We start from the raw sequence: 16,319 nt of genomic DNA, 5'->3' as shown, positions 1-16,319 counted from the left end.
ATGTCTTTGTGCTCGAGTCTGAGAAGGGTTTCCCAATCCTTCAACGCCCTAATACGCGACCGTTCCTTGGCCAATCGTCACTTCACCACTCAATCTTGCAGCCGCCGAGTCCTGTTCTTTGTCCAGAATTTGGGGAATGGATACTTCTACTCCGCAAAAATCCAAAAGGATGGCACCCTAGGCCGGTAGGCCCTGCCACTATGCTTCCCTCAGTCCCTTCCGAAATAATTCCCAAAATCTTCTCTTCAGAAAGTTATGTAACCAACGACAAGATCTTGTTTCGCTTGGGCTGGAAATTACACATCTATAGGCCCGTTACCGGTGAGTACTCCACTCTTGCCGATCTTCCTCCTCTTCCTCCCGCTTTGCATTATGAGTATTTCAATAATGTCTACTACTTTGGGTTTGATACTTTGTCCAACGAGCACGAGCACAAGGTTCTCTTAGTTCAAAGCGTCTATTACGGAAAAGCCTTATGGAAAAGGCTTTTCTGGGTTTTCACGCGAGGCAGCGGATCATGAAGTCAGATACCAAAAATAGTTAGTTTTAGGGGCGACAGTAATCAAGTTGTTGCAAATGGCGCAATTCATTTTAATTATAATTCTTATGGTAGACGGCCAGAGAAATATATATTGGCTTTTGATATGGTGGATATGGTGGAGGGCCAAATTAATTAGAAAGATTCCGTATCCTCCTGATGATTCGTTCCATGGATATCTAACTCAATTTGGTGGACGTTTGGCTTTGAGTTTGAGGGGATATTATGACAGGGAGGAGAAGTATGACAAGTTGAAGTTATGGATATTGGAGGACTACAATAATCACAAGTGGGTTAAGCAAACAATTCATATGCCTTTTGGTTGGATGAGGTTTAACCATGTTCTTGCCTTAAACCTTAAAACCGGCGAGATGTTGCTACAACCAAAGGTTTCAGATCGGGGTTCATTAGATCGTAGTCGATACTTTCTCTATTACAATATGAAGATGGGAACTTTTAGGCGGGTTGAAGTCAACGGATTGCCCCGTTGGATCGAGTTATCGGATGACAATGACAATACTCCTTATCGTCAAGTTGTCGTCAAGATTAATTTCGATGACGAGATGGAGGCAGAGGATAGGGCCAATTCAGCACCATGGACATCCTCATTCCTCTGAGTGCAAAACTGCTGCTTTTGTTGTTAAATGATTTTTTTTTAAAAAAAAAAAAAAAAATTTATCTCAAAATATTCTCCAATAAATATTATCATAATAAGCAATTTTCTTGGGACTATTGATAATCGAATATCCATGTTACTTTGAAGGTACTTTTTGTTCTAATACTTTGTTTTAATGCATTTGTAAACGGGGTAATCCGGTTAAAAAATAAATAAAATTACTCCATTTGAGCGAGGACGACGATCATTATTTTTTTCATGTCGTCGACGTTAATTTCGATGATGAGATGGAGCTGAAAAGTCAAGCAGCACGTGTTGATAATGACAAAAGGGATGAGGCTAATTCAGGCTATTTAGCACACTCATCATCTTGAGTGCAACCGCTGGTTCTGTTGTAAACTGAATTTATTTATTTATATTTTTATTTTTATTTTTATAAAAATCTCGAAAAATTCTCCTATAATATTATCTTTTTATTTTAGGTATTGTTACGTAATAATTGCAAGGTTGCAATCTTTTTTCTTAGAATAAATTGCAAAAAAAGATGCACATGCCATAAGGCAAATCAATGAATGAAAACATAATTAATTATGGACTTGAGTACTCCTCAATGTCCGGTTGGAGCACTAGACAGGTAGAATTCGACCAAATCATTCTTATCTAGCACACTGCAATTGATCTCTTCTATCACTCAGATGGTGGAAAAAACCTGGCTGCCAAAGAATCGAGCAAGAACCTGTCGAACGTGTTGTATCCTTTAGTCATGTGTCCTTTCATGTTGTCAACTAAGGAATCATCCAAGAAAAAAAGGTTTATTATCAAAAGACAAAGTTGGCAAAATTTTGTTTGAAGTGTGTACTGAAGTTGTACCAACTAAGGTGAAAGCGGACGGGAACAAATCCGTGCTATTCGATGAATGTATGCTTGCAAATCAATTGTAAAAAATGGTGGAGAGAAAGAGGAGTCAGAAAACGATCGGTCGTTAAAGGACCTATTGAGGATGAGACATGGTTTTTAAATAAATTTAATTACTTAATCATTACTATAACATTTTCCTTCACATGTTAGCTCAAACTCCATTTTAATAGATAAGACCCAACATGTGAAATATTTAATTTGAATGAAGATCATTTAACAGAATTAAAGTTCAAACTCAAGACCTTTGACTTTGATAGCTCTTGAAATTGAATACCCAAGTGAATAAAAAAGATACATGGCATGGCAATGTTCCAAATCCACGGGAGAGAGCTGTTGGGGAGAGCTCCAACCAAAGATGAGGATGATGATCAATCTTTTGTTTAGGAGGATTCGTACTTCTCTGGTAAGCAATATTTTCAAGCAAAAAATATCAAGAACCAAAAACAGCTTTCGGATGATCATATATAGAGGGTTTGTCAGCATTATTTTTAAGCTCATATTTTTTAGTTAATTTGCTTCTTGCTGAATTATATGATGATCAGTCATTTTTCAAAATTTTGGCAGGCTATTAGACTTGAAATTGTTGCTGTCCTCCAAAATGGATGTCCCATAAGGTATTAAGGATGTTTTTCATAAGAATAAAGCCCACCCATGATGAAAGAATATTGGAGTAAAAAAATGTTTAAAGAGTCCATTTTGAGGGGCTTTAAAAAAGTAGCTTTCTAATTGTATTTTAGCTGAAAAATAGTTATTTCACCAGAAATTCTCTTTAAATTAACTAAGAAAAAAATGGACGTAAAAATCAAATCATAAATGGCCAGCCTTCAATATTTTTATGTAGTCCACTCAACTAAAAATAAATGCACGTAAAGAGATCTTCTAACAATAATGGGTATGTGAGACTAAACCATTAACAGTACTACCTATTACCTGCTCACACTAACTTAACCATAATTCCTTAAGCTAAAGGTTTATCATAAAGAAAATAACAAAAACTTAATCACGCACCACAAATTTTAAGTAATCTTCACTGCATATCTTCGATTCCATCACAACCATTGGACTCAAGGTCCCGTTGCTCTCCAAGAAATTTCTAAAACTTGACTCTGTTGCTATTATTTCTGTTAAGTCACCCTTAACCGAGAAATAGTCTTCATGCGTCAGTGTGGGTCGATCGTGGTGATTCCAATGAACAAACTTTGGCATCACATACCCATTCCTTTCGTACTTTTCACGCATTCTCTCATAAATCTCCACCCAACCGCCAAAACCATTACAAAAATGATCAAAAAAGAAAATCCTTTCAATCATATTCTCCTTACTCAATTTCAAATCTATTGCAGTTTCCAAAATTTTATCCAACAACTGTTCGAGCTTCGGGCATTTACACATTGGTAGAGAACTCAAAAAACTTATCCTTGATGCAAGATCATCACCTTCAATGTTCACAAACGCAGGATTGTTACTGTATGTCAAGACCTTTCCCCTCCATGGACTTGCACAGAGTTCAGATGTCATCAGTAAAAATGCTAGGCAAAATCTTTCTGTACAATCAATTCCCCTGCAAAATAGGGTAGCATCAACTACTGAAATGCAGTTTACAAATTTTCCTTTGCTAAAGTAGGTATCTATCATTCTTTTCCATTGCAGGTCAGCAACTTCATGACCACAATCACAACCTAAGAGCCCTAATATCTCATGAGGGTACAATTCTTTGGTACTTGTTTTTGAGAGTTTAGGGAACTGCACATTTTGCAGGTGGTGCAAAATCCCATCGCGATCGTGTTTATAGAACAATCTCTCGTAAGTTTTCATGGCATTAGATGCAATCCGATCATATTGAAGCAAGTTCCACTGGCGGGCACTCATGTAAATTTCTGGCAAGCCTAGGGCTCGGCGTAGCGGGACCAAGATTTCTTTCTGTAATCGATTTCGAATTCTATAAGCATAATGGGCCTCATCAAGCTCTCTGTATTCAGGACAAGAATCATATGGAAAAAGCTTCCTTGCAACACTCTCACAAAATAAAGTTGAACGATCATAAGATGAGTCAAGAGAAGGGCACCATTTTGAAGCCAGACTGATTTTTGCCATTTGCCCAGAAATCAAGTACTCGAGGTCAGCCTTAAGTAGCTTCGCAAAAAGATTGGCAATCTGGTTGTGTAAGTAACGGTATTTTGGATCATGGTTGTACCTCTCAATGGCCTTCTTTGCCATCGTAATTCTTTTCTCATTTCTCGAATGTGTGACGCTCCTTTCCTGCACTACTTTAGGCTTCATTATCTTTGCCACCAATCTCTTTTGTTGCTTTCTAGTCCTTATCTGTATTTCCTTAGAATTCATTTTCTTCAGCCTAATTATATGGAGTAGCTGTCTTTGCACTATCATCTTTGCTCTCTGTCGCTCCTTCATAACCTTATACCTCCTCACAATTTGGATGTGCCGAACTCGTAGCCCATTGAGAATCCGGTAGAGAATTTCCAGCAAGTCTTTTAAACACCCAAATTTGGAAAATGCCCCCACGTTGTATGCTAATGTTTCAGAGTGGTATCGGTGGAGCCATATATATAGCTAGCTGCTGTGTAGAAATCCTCTCTGCATTGTTTACTAAAAAGACGAGTAATGATACAAAGCACGCGGCGTACGTGGCACGCCCACGCACGCCAGTGCAAAATTTTTTTTTTAAAAAAAAATAATAAAAAAATAATAAAAAAAAAAAATTTTGTGCCTGGCGTGCATCACTGTTGATGCACGCCAGGCGTGCATTCCATCATTACTCACTCCAGTTGTTGATTCTGTCACGGATAGGGTCTTGAGTATGATCATCTAGATATGAATTCACAGTAAATGTGGAAGGAGGGACTTCTGAAGGCCCAAGTAGCCGAAATGGAGAAAGGCCAAATTCTTCCGAGCTTGCACGATTAACACCCAGCCGCCCCATTGATGGGTCACAACAAATATATCTTAAACCAATATTCCAACCGGCTGTAGAAGCTCCAGTTCGACTCCTTCTAATGGACAAGCGAAAGAGTTGAAATCCAAGGCCACTCATATTACTACACCACAAAGACCCGGTGTAAGTTTTAAAGAATTGGATACGAAGGAGAAGGAAAATGCTAGTCTATAAAAAGTATGAACAATTCCAACGATGCAAAATTCTGAATGAATAACTTTAGAGAGAAAGAGGAAGGGATCCAAAATACCAGGTGGAATTCACTACAGGCTTGATTCTTGAATTTTTTTTAAGGTTGCAACAGAGATCCACCTGCTCCAAAAAGAACCAAATCTCAGATTCAGGGGTTATAACCAAAAGCCGACCACAACCACCAAAACAAAAAAAAAAAAAAACAGACCGAGGAAAATAACAAGAATGAATCCCTTCCCATACTAAACATCCTTCTCCGGCTAAGTAATATGGGAGAATTTATAATGATCGCATGAACAATCAAACCAACAAATTCTCAACCTTTTATACATGTCAATCAGCTACACCTCGTACCTGGCAATTCTCGCAGCAAACAATAGAGTGTGGCTCTACAGTGGGAAAGAAAAAGTGGACAGTTCGGAGTCCGGAGGGAGATCTCCGGGCGGCTGCTAAAAAGATGTTCTAAAGGAGGAGAGACAACCGCCAAGGAACGTACGCGTTTAGGTTAATTAATTGTTTTTCTTTAACGGTAAGTTGTTTTTTAATTGTAGTAGGATCCGAAATTGGAATTTTGTAAGAATAATTTATAACCTTAAAGAAATTGCAAAACGTTAAAAACATATAATCTAAAATTGGAAACAAATCCACGATTTTTATAAGCAACTATACTTATTTGAAAATGTACAAATTTAAAGTAAAATAACGATTTCATATTTATTTGAAAATGTGTGAATTTACTGAAAAATCACGATTTTAAATAACAAATATTTGGTGCAATAATTACCAAATTTTGAGTGGGAGTGAACAAAAATTCCAAAAATACCTACATAAAATATGTTAAAAACTTCTCTTCTTTGTTATATGCCTGTTTGAAATCTGTCTCAAGAAATTAAAAAAAAAAAATACAAAAAGAACATAAAAAAAATACAAAAACATAAATGCATATAAAAACAAGTAATATGGCAAGATAATAAGATACCATTGCTTAGGTATAAAACTCAAAGTTAATGTCAAATTTTAAGTCATTGTTTATGAAAGTGGTTTTTTTTAACATGTTCACACAAGAGGAGAGAAATGAGATTCGAATTAATGACCTCTGCTTCATGAAGCATGATCCCTAACCAATTGAGCTACCCATTAGAGTCTATTGTTTCCAAAAGTGTTAAAAATATAGGCTTATAGACAATTTTAGTTATTTTATGGTTATAAACAAATGTCCTTATTGGTAATTTGTCCATAAAACTGCAATTATATGCTAATATTATCCAAACATTCAATTGATAGAAAAAAAAAAAAAAAAAAAAAAAAGAAGTAAATTTTAACATGTTTTAAGCCCATACGATTTTTTTTTTTGGTGCACATAAGTATAAATTCCACCTTACTTAAATTTTGTCCTATTTTTAATGGAGATTTCTTAAGAAACTAAAGAATGTTGTATTTTATAGTTGTAATTTTTGATTGACCAAACAACCAAAAATACTAGAACATTTTTGTTTAGTATTACACAAATTTAAATATTAAGACTTCGATTAGTTTGTGAAATGTGTATTCCGTTTGAAAAAAATATATATATATATATATATAGTTATTGTTGACAGTACAGGATGTTGAAATTGAAAAATTATTCACATTATTTAATTTTGTAATAACACATATTTCATAATTGTGATATGTAATTTTTAATTTTTTTAAAACTCAAATAAAAGAAAAAAGAAAAAACGGTTGAATCTTTCCCCCGAGGCCTGTTGTGAAGTAACCTCACAAATTTAAGCCCATACGAACAACACTCCTTGAGGCCCATTCGATCCGAAGCAGACCAGACTCACAGAACAGCTTGGTCACCCTGACAACGGAACGCGCCGTTTCAACCCTTGAAAGGCTTGAATAAACCATCTTCGTCTTGACTCACGACCCTCGGATTCTCTACCGTCTTCAACGGAACAAAACAAAACCCAGAGCGAAGCGATCGAGTCAAGCTTGAGTGTGAGAACAAACCGAGTTCACCCTGAATCCAATCCCATGGCGTCCACAATTCTCAGGCGAACAAGCTGCTCCGCCGTGAAGCCAATGGCGACCGGAGGTCTCCAAATCGCAGCGGCGCCGTTCAGGGCCTTCGCGGCGAAGGTGGAGGCGGGGACTGACATAGTCGCGGCCGCGCCTGATGTTTCTCTCCAGAAGGCTCGGAGCTGGGACGAGGGCGTGTCCTCCAACTTCGCCACCACTCCTCTCAAAGACATTTTCAGGGTTTGTTTGTGAATTTCCATTTCTCATTTCGTTTCTACTTTGCAGAACTAAAATTGACTTCTTTTTTTTTTTTCTTTTTTTTTTACCTTATATCAATTTCAGGACAAGAGAGTGGTCATCTTTGGACTCCCTGTAAGTCACTCTTTATATTTACAAGTGTGTTTGTTTAGCTTGTTTTTGGCTCAACACCCATTAAGCCAATTTTGTTTTGAAAAACAATGAATGCTAGTGATGGTATAATTTTTGTTAGCAGTTGGTTTAGGTACATTTTGATATCCGTATAAAAGGAGATTTATTGCTGTAAATGATATGTGTAAGAGGCACATCGCAATGGATTCTTATGTAAGAAAGGATGAGTAGCCTGATGGGTCGAATTTCTTTGTGTCTTGTTCGAATTGGTGTGTTTGATATCTTGAACATTTGATCTTGAGGACTGTAGGAATTTATTCACAAAATCAGAAAACATATGGGGGCAACATATGGCTTGATCATTGTTGGAATTTGTTGTATTTGTTAGGAATTTCTGTTATTATTCGACAAGAACAGAAATTTTGAAGCCTCATGGTGCGGGATTAATTTCAATATAACGATGATAGTCATTAGAATCAAACATTTATATATTCTCGCTACTTCATTGCCTTAAAATTTGAACCTCTGCTACTTTGTCCAACAACAAAAAATTATGATTTATTGCTTTAGTCAGGAAGCTATTTATTAGCCGAAGTCATTTGTAAAGGGCAAAGTGATCAAAATTAGTTTCTCAATTATCATAAAGTAATTCTATTAACTAAGGCTTTAAACTTCATACAACGGTAAATCAAACATAGCTCTCGTGATTAAGTTTATTCCTTTTTTTCTTTTCAACATTTATTTGTAATGGCTCGTGCAACGACTATTTAGTTTTTATTTTATTTTTTTATTTTTGTGAAATAACCAACTACGTCTTCCTTGGAGTCTGAGAAGTATTCTTGGGAGGCAGGAGTTGCTAATTTTGGATTTTGACGAAATGGAATTGTGTGAAAAATTATTTTATTCTTATTATTTTATGTCTAAGATAGAGATGAACCCTCATCAATGCTATTCTTGGGACGCTGGAGTTGCTAATTTTGTATTTATCATATTACAGGGTGCATACACAGGAGTTTGTTCACAGCAGCATGTGCCTAGTTACAAGAATAGCATTGATAAATTTAGGGCTCAAAAGGTTGATTCTGTAATTTGTGTCGCCGTTAATGATCCATATGTCTTGAATGCCTGGGGAGAGAAACTTCAAGTAAAAGATGCTGTAAGTTTACCTTGAAGTCCCTTGCTTGTTTCCGCTAGGTGTTTTTATACTTTCCTACTCTCTTTGTTGTTGTTGTTTTAAATACTTGAGAGTTTGAATGGCTTTATCTGGTGAATTTCTTAATCTTCAGGTTTTTATTTTTATTTATTTTTTACATATCCACATAAGGGGAGAGAATGGGGAAGGGGATTTGAACTAATGACCTTTGTTTCATGAGGCGTAGTGCCCAGCCGATTGAGCTACCCCTTGAGAGCAATCTCCAGCTTTCTTATTGAATGGGGATGATCCATTGATGTAATTGTTGATATGCTATTTGCAAGGCTTACCTTGGCTTCGGTGACCACATGACTTATGAACCACCAAATCTCCTAACTTATATCTAATTGTAGTTAATGTTTTCTCCTTGTGCAAAGGAGTGCTATCACCTTACTAATATGGCTTGAGGTTAATTGGCTCGGAGAACACATGAATTTTCAGTTTCTTTTCACAAACTGTGGTCCGCAGTCTGTCTTATAGAATATTGCAGTTGCTGCTACTCTGTTAAGATGGTGATATTTTGGTTTACTTTTTCATTTGATGCAATAATAACTAACTGTGCCGATGTGCCTTAAAGCAACATCACTTATTTTTCATAATGTTTGATTTTATAGATTGAATTTTATGGGGACTTTGATGGAAGCTTCCACAAGAGCTTGGGATTAGAGAAAGATCTATCTGCTGCTTTGCTTGGACCTCGTTCTCATAGGTATAACTATTGTATCATTATTTTGTTGTTGGAATTGAGTGGACTTAGAGATCTAAGCTGTCATTCTAGCTGGTTCTGGAGGCTTAGACCTTGTTAAATCCATGGACCATGTAGAGGTTGCATAACTTGTACATAATTGATTGTTTCTTTGTTAGTCACTAAATATAATTCAAGCTAGGCAAGAATGATTTCTGGGTATTACACTATAGTTTGTCAAGCTTTTCAGATGATGCTGTTGTTCTGGTGCAGATGGTCCGCATTTGTGGTTGATGGAAAGGTTAAGGTTCTTAATGTAGAGGAAAATCCCTCGGATTTTAAAGTTTCTGGCGCAGAGCACATCTTGAAGCAGATATGAAGTTGCTATTGTTTTGTATGCGGCCCAGATGACTACTCAAATCCATTGTAAAATTATATATCTGTAACTTCGATGATACACGCTGAGGACTGGTGAATGTAGCTCATAATTCTCTTACGTTTCTAATGTTATTTCCAGAGTTATCTTGGATGTATTTTCTGCTTGCTTTTATTCTTGTTCATCGGATATGAGGTGGGTTCTCCTGCATAAGTTTTTATCTGCAAAACAAGATTTGTTTTACCACTTACTGTAAGTAGTTTTAAGCTTGCAGCATATTAATGATAAATGGTGTGACATTTGTTTGATATTATATTGAATGTTGCACTGATGATGGTGGGTTCTAACTTCTACCTGTGTTTTATTCAAGGAGTGCCCCTTTTCATTGTCTTTCTAGTTGTGTTCAGTCGTGACATGTCCCACCAATTGTACCACCATGCCTGCCATGTGCCTCTCGATTGTGTTCTTATAACAAGTGTCAAGTCAATCTTGGCAAATATGAAATGCACCGCTGTCCCTTCCATGAAGCTGCAAACCCGGGATTGAGATTCGGGTACTGCACTGCATCCAATATAAAGAGATGCTCCTCATTGCGGAAATCTTAACAAGAAATTCCAAAAGAGAGAAAAGCCCCAATACTGAGAGCTAGGTACACAAATTGTTGAAGATTTTCGTCCCTATTTATTCTCTTTATATATCCCCCATTTGAGCGTTCATTCCCTTGGAAATCTGTAAACTAATGTTGTTATTTCCTTAATGACAGGGCACATCTATTTCATTTTGAATGACAACGCGCGTCATCATGCTCTCAAAAAGCTTATGATCATTATAACTACCACCTACGTATATGATGAAAGAACATAGGAATTTAGGAGTACCCACACCCGGCTTTCTACTTATGTTCCCCAAATTTGAGCAATGTTTACTATCAAAATGTTAAAAAATAAATGAAAAATTATACTATTCTCTATCCTCCCAATTTCTTTATTCCCCTCCAAACGAAAGTGAATGAAAATAGAGAATGCGCATGATTGTTTCTAGCGCTGCTTGACTTGTTCGAAACTTTTCTGCCTCTCCATCTCATCATCGAACGTAACGCCGGCGACATAAATACGGCGATGGTGATATTCCCCCACCCCCCCCCCCCCCCCCCCCCCCCCCCTCGCTGTATTCTTGAGAAGAACTGTTGAGTTGTATGAATTCGGCCCAATTCCGCGCACTGAGGATGTCTTCTTGAGTAAAGTACCAATGGGGCAATCCGGTGAGTTCGGCCCCCCTGAAAGACCCTGTCTTCGTATTATAAGAGAGTAAGCATTCGTTCTCTTGTAATCCATCATTCCTGAATCCTGGCGGTAGACACGAGCATAGGAACATGTCGCCAGTGTTATAGTTGAAGGCAAGAACGTCCTTATACCTCATCCAATCAAAAGGAAAATGAATATTTTTATGAACCCACTTTTGATTATTGCAGTCCTCCAATACCCAAATCTGCAACTTGTCGTACTGCATGTCATCGGACCCAAGTTCCTTCTGCAATTCAAAGTCTTGTATCAACCCCAAAAACCCACCACATTCAATTGCAGGGAAGAAAGGATCAGGATAAGGGATCTTTCTAAATTGCTCCTCCGCCATATCAAAAGCCAATATATATTTCTCAAACGGATCCCCAAACTGATCACTTGGCGATCCGCCAGCATCATAATTAAAATAAATTGAGCCACCAGCAAAAACAACCTTTTTAAGGTTAATCGGAAATCTAAAATTTTGTTCAGGTAGAAAAGGGTCCATCCTCCATGATCCGCTGCTCCGTTCGAAAACCCAGAAAAGCCTCTTCACGGGGTTTTGGGAGTGCCACACGCCCATCTCTCTTTGAACAAGAAGAACCTTCTGATCGTTGGACAAAGGATCAAACCCCAAATAGAAAACAGGTCCGTGTAAGCCGGAAACAGTGTCGCCAAAGTAGGAAACAGGGTCGCAATAGGGAGGCTGATAGGGAACATCGGGAAGAGGGGAGTCCTCTCCGGTGTCAGGATTATACAAGTAGACTTTTACACCCTTCAAATACATTCAAAAAAAAAAGAAAAAAGTAAAAACATCAGTAAATAACTTTCAACACAAAACGCTTGCAAATTTCTTTTTTTCAACGAAAACACAAAAAATAACACAACCAACCGGAACAGGATCACAGAAGTCGCTCCAGCTTCCGTAATGGCGAAGGAAGAAGGAGCCATTGAGGAACACAGTTGTCGGCCGTACATCATGTCCATAAAGTTTGAAAGGGATTGGGGGAGCCTAGTGGCAGGGCCTAAGGTGCCATCCTTTTGGATTTTTGCGGAGTAAAAGCATTGCTCCATCGGTGGGGTGCGAAGCGCAAAGAAAAGGACTCGGCCGGTGGGAGATTTAGTGGTGAAGGGACGATGAGCCAAGGAAAGGTGTCGTAGTAGGGTGTTGAAGGATTGGGAAACCCTTCTCAGACCCAACAAGAGAGACATGCTTAGCCTGCGTAGGACAAGTCTGTGTAGTCAAGCGGCGTGGAAAGGATGGAAAAAGATTTTGGGATTGTTATTGTTAGGGCTTTTGCGTTTTATAGATATGTTACATGTGTGTGCACGCTGGTGTGCCACGTTCTCCCAAACCAAAATAAATGTAAGGGTTAATTATTATTTTTTTAGTGCTTAAGTTTTTTTTTTTTTTTAATATTAATTTAATATATCTATCACACGTGTCATTACGTACAAATGCCACATGTCCTAATAAATAAATAAAACCTACAAATAAAAAAAAAAAAATTAAAAATTAATGGGGTGACCCGGCCACCCCATTTTGGCCATTATGGCTCAGCCTCTGGAAGTGGCCGAGTCATCCCAAGACCTTTGGGGATGGTTACGGCTACCCCATAATTTTTAATTATTAGTTTAATTTTTAAATTTTTTTAGGAGGCATGACAAGTGTATGTGTGACGACATGCAACATTTCGTTAATTTCCATGCGTCTCCCCACCATCACTACTGTTGACGAAACCGTCCATCGCCTCCCGCCGTAACGGTTCGCCCCCAAGAGCAGTATAAAGGATTTTATTACGTATTTTTTGTTCTTTTCCCAATCTCTGCAACAATCTTTTCTCTCAATTTTTTCGCAAAAAATTCCCGTCTCTCCCTCGTCTCTTTTCTCCAAATTTCCCCTAATCCACGAAACTCAATATCCACAATCTTCATCCAAAAGCCAATACAAACACCAAATTTTCATTCTTTAGATTTTCTTTGTCCGATAAATTTCGCTTCCTTTTAGTACTGTCGAATTGTTTGTGTACTTGTTTAATTAATTGTATGGAAAACTTCTAATTAGCAGAATCTGAAAGTTCGAAGAGTTGGAAGCCTGGGTGACAATTACAAGAAGCGAGAGGCAGACAAATAGAATCTACGATCCTGTAAGGCATGAATGCCTGAAGGTTAGCTAGTAATCCGAAATTGTTTTACCTTGGTACATATACAAAATTGTTTTTCCTGCAACCTTAATCACGTTTCATTTGATTATTGGATATTAGGGAACAGAATTCTCTCCAGTCCATTATAGACTGGAGAATATCCAGTTTATGATTATAATTTCTTCTCATAAATCTTATGGCTAAAAATAAGACACATATCTCACTAATAAAAATAATAATAAAATATTATTTTTAATTAAAAATAATAATAATAAATTAAGAAAAAAGAAGGGGGTGGCTAGCCACCATAAGGGGTGGCCGGCCACCCCTATTTTGGGTAGGGGATGGCTTGAGCCACCCCCAATGGCCTGCCAAGGGGTGGCCCATGGGGGTGGTTCGGCCACCCCATCTTGCAGAAGGGGGGTGGTTGAACCACCCCCAAGAGCCTTGGGGGTGGCTCGGCCACCCCCTTTGGGCCAAGTTAATAAAAAAAAAAAAATTAAAAAAATAAAAGGGTTGGCCCTTGGGGTTGGTCGAATCACCCCCTTTGGATTCAGCCACCCCCCTTTTGCAAGATGGGGGTGGCCGAACCACCCCCATAGTTTATGCAGGTGGTTTTGATACCCCCTGGCCGGCCATTGGGGGTGGCTACCCAAAATGGGGGTGGCCGGCCACCCCTTGTGGTAGACAGCCGCCTCCTTTTTTCTTTTTTATTAATTTGTTTTTTGATTTAAAATAATATTTTATTGTTATTTTTATTAGTGGGATATGTGTCTCATTTGTAGCTATAAAATTTTTGAGAAGAAATTCTAGCCATGAACTGAATATTCTCTAGCCTATAATGGACTGAAAATAATCAATATTAGGTGAAAAGTTAACATTAACCCCACCCTCGTGCTAGGATCATAAGCGATGGATAACCTTCAATGAAGCAATGTTAACTACCAATATGCCCTGAATCTATTCTTGAAAAATAGTATATATGGAAATCTAGAGGAAGATTTTTCTAATCAACTAAAAATGTTTTTTTATTTGATCACAATTTTCCGTGCTACTAAATACCGAAAAATAGGAAAATCAATTTCTAAAAAAAAAAAAAACGTTACTTAGAAACAAACGAGTTAATCATGCACCACAAGTTTCAAGTAATCTTCACTGCCTATCTTCGATTCCATCTCAGCCATTAAACTCATGGTCTCGCTGCATTCCAAGAAATTTCTAAATTTTGCCTCTGATGTTGTTATTATGGTTATGTCACTTTCAAGCTGTTCGACCCAATTCCCGTAATGTTGATTAGACCAATACACAATCTTTGGCATCACGTAACCATTCCTTTCATACTTTTCACGCATTCTCCCATAATTCTCCTCCCAACCGGAAAAACTATTAATATAGGGATTAGAGACATATTGATCAAAGAAAAAAATCCTTGCAATCATATTCTCCTTACCCAACTTCAAATCTTTTGCAGTTTCCAAAATTTTATCCATTAACTGAATGAGATTCGGGCATTCACACAATATTGGTAGAGATCTCAAAAAATTTATCCTTGATCCAAGATCATCTCCTTCAATGTTCACAAACTCATGATTATCAAGATTGTATGTCAAGACCTTTCTCCTCCATGGACTTGCAATGAGTTCAGACGTCATCAATGCAAATGAGAGGCAGAATCTTTCGGTGCAATCATATCCCGCCACATGAAATAGGGAAGAATCAATGACTGAAATGCAGTTTACAAACTTTTCTTTGCTAGAGTAGGAATCTAACATTCTTTTCCATTGCAATTCAGCAATTTCATCATGACCACTGTCATAACCCAAGAGGGTTAATATCTCATGAGGGAACAATTGTTTGGTAGTGGTAGGAGGGCACTGCACATTCTGAAGATGTTGCAAAAACCTGTCGTGGTCGTGTTTATAGAACAACCTCTTGTAAGTTTTCATGACATTAGATGCAATCCGATCATATGGAATCAAGTTCCACTGACGGGCAGTCATGTAAATTTCTGGCAACTCTAGGGCTCTGCGAAGCGGGACCAAAACTTGTTTCTGTACTCGATTTCGAATTCTGTAAGCATAATGGAACTCATCAAGCTCGCTGTATTCAGGACAAGAATGGTATGGAAAAAGTTTCCTGGCAACACTCTCACAAAGTAGAGTTGAACGATCATAAGAATAGTCAGGAGAAGGGCACCATTTTGAAGCCAAACTGATTTTTTGTAGCTGCCCAGAGCCACCCCCAATTTTTTTCCTTTTCTTTTTTCTTTTTTTTTTCTTTTTAAAAAAAATTAAATAGGTGTCACATGTCAACATTTGATTGGTTCACGTGTCAGTCATAACGGTCAACTAACGGATGAACTAACTTGGTCATTTATCAAAACCACAGGGACCTCCAATGATAAAAATGAAACCCCAAGAAGGTAAAAATAAAGTTACCAAACCCCATGAGGGTATTTAGTATTTAACCCTTTTATTTTTTCTAAAACCCACGTTTAAGTAAAACAAAACTGCACTGTTTCATTCTTGTGAAACAAAAAAGAGGAAACTTCATAAAGCTCTCCTGAACTTTCAGCCGTTTTGACATACCTCTGAATTTTCAAAACTTTCATTTCGGCCTCCTGAACTTTGGTTTGCTCTCACTTTGGACCCTTTTAACGTTAAAGTCAAACAATTTGACTTTTTATACCCATTTTACCCTCCCTAAAACTACGTCGTTTTGTGTCCTAAAACTACAACACCTACCCAGCCCAAAACGACGTCGTTTAAGACATTAATTTTATTTATTTATTTTTTTTTAAAAAAAAAAAAGTAAAATATAAAATAAAAATAAATAAATAAAAAACGAAATTGCACCCCCGACCACCCCATTTTTGGCCAAGGGGGTGGCTGGCCCTGGCCGATCTGGGGCTGGTCGAACCACCCCCATGGCCAGACCACCCCCTTGGCCATAAAGAAAAAGAAAAAAAAAAAGGGATCAGGTGCTTTTGGGGGTGGCCGGACCACCCCCAAGGGGCTGGGTGGTTTTGGCCACCCCATACCGGCCGTATGGG

The 16,319-nt window shown here is 37.8% G+C and overlaps 4 protein-coding genes, 1 long non-coding RNA gene and 1 pseudogene across 5 annotated transcripts; 2 read left to right on the top strand and 4 right to left on the bottom strand.

The window, feature by feature from the left end:
- Nucleotides 1-1,155, top strand: LOC132178485 (putative F-box protein At1g53550; annotated as a pseudogene).
- A 1,713-nt stretch (nucleotides 1,156-2,868) lies between these two features.
- On the bottom strand, nucleotides 2,869-4,565 carry LOC148586647 (uncharacterized). Its single transcript, XM_088515940.1, has one exon. The coding sequence runs from the start codon at nucleotides 4,482-4,484 to the stop codon at nucleotides 3,069-3,071; it is 1,416 nt and encodes a 471-aa protein (XP_088372066.1). The 5' UTR covers nucleotides 4,485-4,565; the 3' UTR covers nucleotides 2,869-3,068.
- A 289-nt stretch (nucleotides 4,566-4,854) lies between these two features.
- On the bottom strand, nucleotides 4,855-5,687 carry LOC132179286 (uncharacterized). Its single transcript, XR_015911951.1, has 3 exons — nucleotides 5,572-5,687; nucleotides 5,276-5,337; nucleotides 4,855-5,128 (listed from the first exon to the last, which is right to left on the bottom strand). It is a non-coding gene; the product is annotated as an uncharacterized LOC132179286 (long non-coding RNA).
- Nucleotides 5,688-7,077: 1,390 nt separating this feature from the next.
- PRXIIF (peroxiredoxin IIF) lies at nucleotides 7,078-10,000 on the top strand. The gene is made up of 5 exons (XM_059592729.2): nucleotides 7,078-7,461; nucleotides 7,564-7,593; nucleotides 8,588-8,746; nucleotides 9,397-9,491; nucleotides 9,741-10,000. The coding sequence occupies exons 1-5, from the start codon at nucleotides 7,237-7,239 to the stop codon at nucleotides 9,844-9,846; spliced, it is 615 nt and encodes a 204-aa protein (XP_059448712.1). The 5' UTR covers nucleotides 7,078-7,236; the 3' UTR covers nucleotides 9,847-10,000.
- Nucleotides 10,001-10,926: 926 nt separating this feature from the next.
- Nucleotides 10,927-12,335, bottom strand: LOC148586646 (F-box/LRR-repeat protein At2g40920-like). Its single transcript, XM_088515724.1, has 3 exons — nucleotides 12,228-12,335; nucleotides 12,016-12,135; nucleotides 10,927-11,898 (listed from the first exon to the last, which is right to left on the bottom strand). Exons 1-3 carry the CDS (start codon nucleotides 12,333-12,335, stop codon nucleotides 10,927-10,929), a joined length of 1,200 nt encoding a protein of 399 aa, XP_088371850.1.
- Nucleotides 12,336-14,388: 2,053 nt separating this feature from the next.
- Nucleotides 14,389-15,878, bottom strand: LOC148586645 (uncharacterized). The gene is made up of 2 exons (XM_088515723.1): nucleotides 15,856-15,878; nucleotides 14,389-15,532 (listed from the first exon to the last, which is right to left on the bottom strand). Exons 1-2 carry the CDS (start codon nucleotides 15,876-15,878, stop codon nucleotides 14,389-14,391), a joined length of 1,167 nt encoding a protein of 388 aa, XP_088371849.1.
- Nucleotides 15,879-16,319: the final 441 nt, after the last annotated feature.

Source organism: Corylus avellana, chromosome 4 (genome assembly GCF_965113065.1).
Source record: "Corylus avellana chromosome 4, dhCorAvel1.hap1.2, whole genome shotgun sequence".
Lineage (NCBI taxonomy): Eukaryota > Viridiplantae > Streptophyta > Magnoliopsida > Fagales > Betulaceae > Corylus > Corylus avellana.
This window is presented reverse-complemented; position numbering and strand designations above follow the sequence as displayed.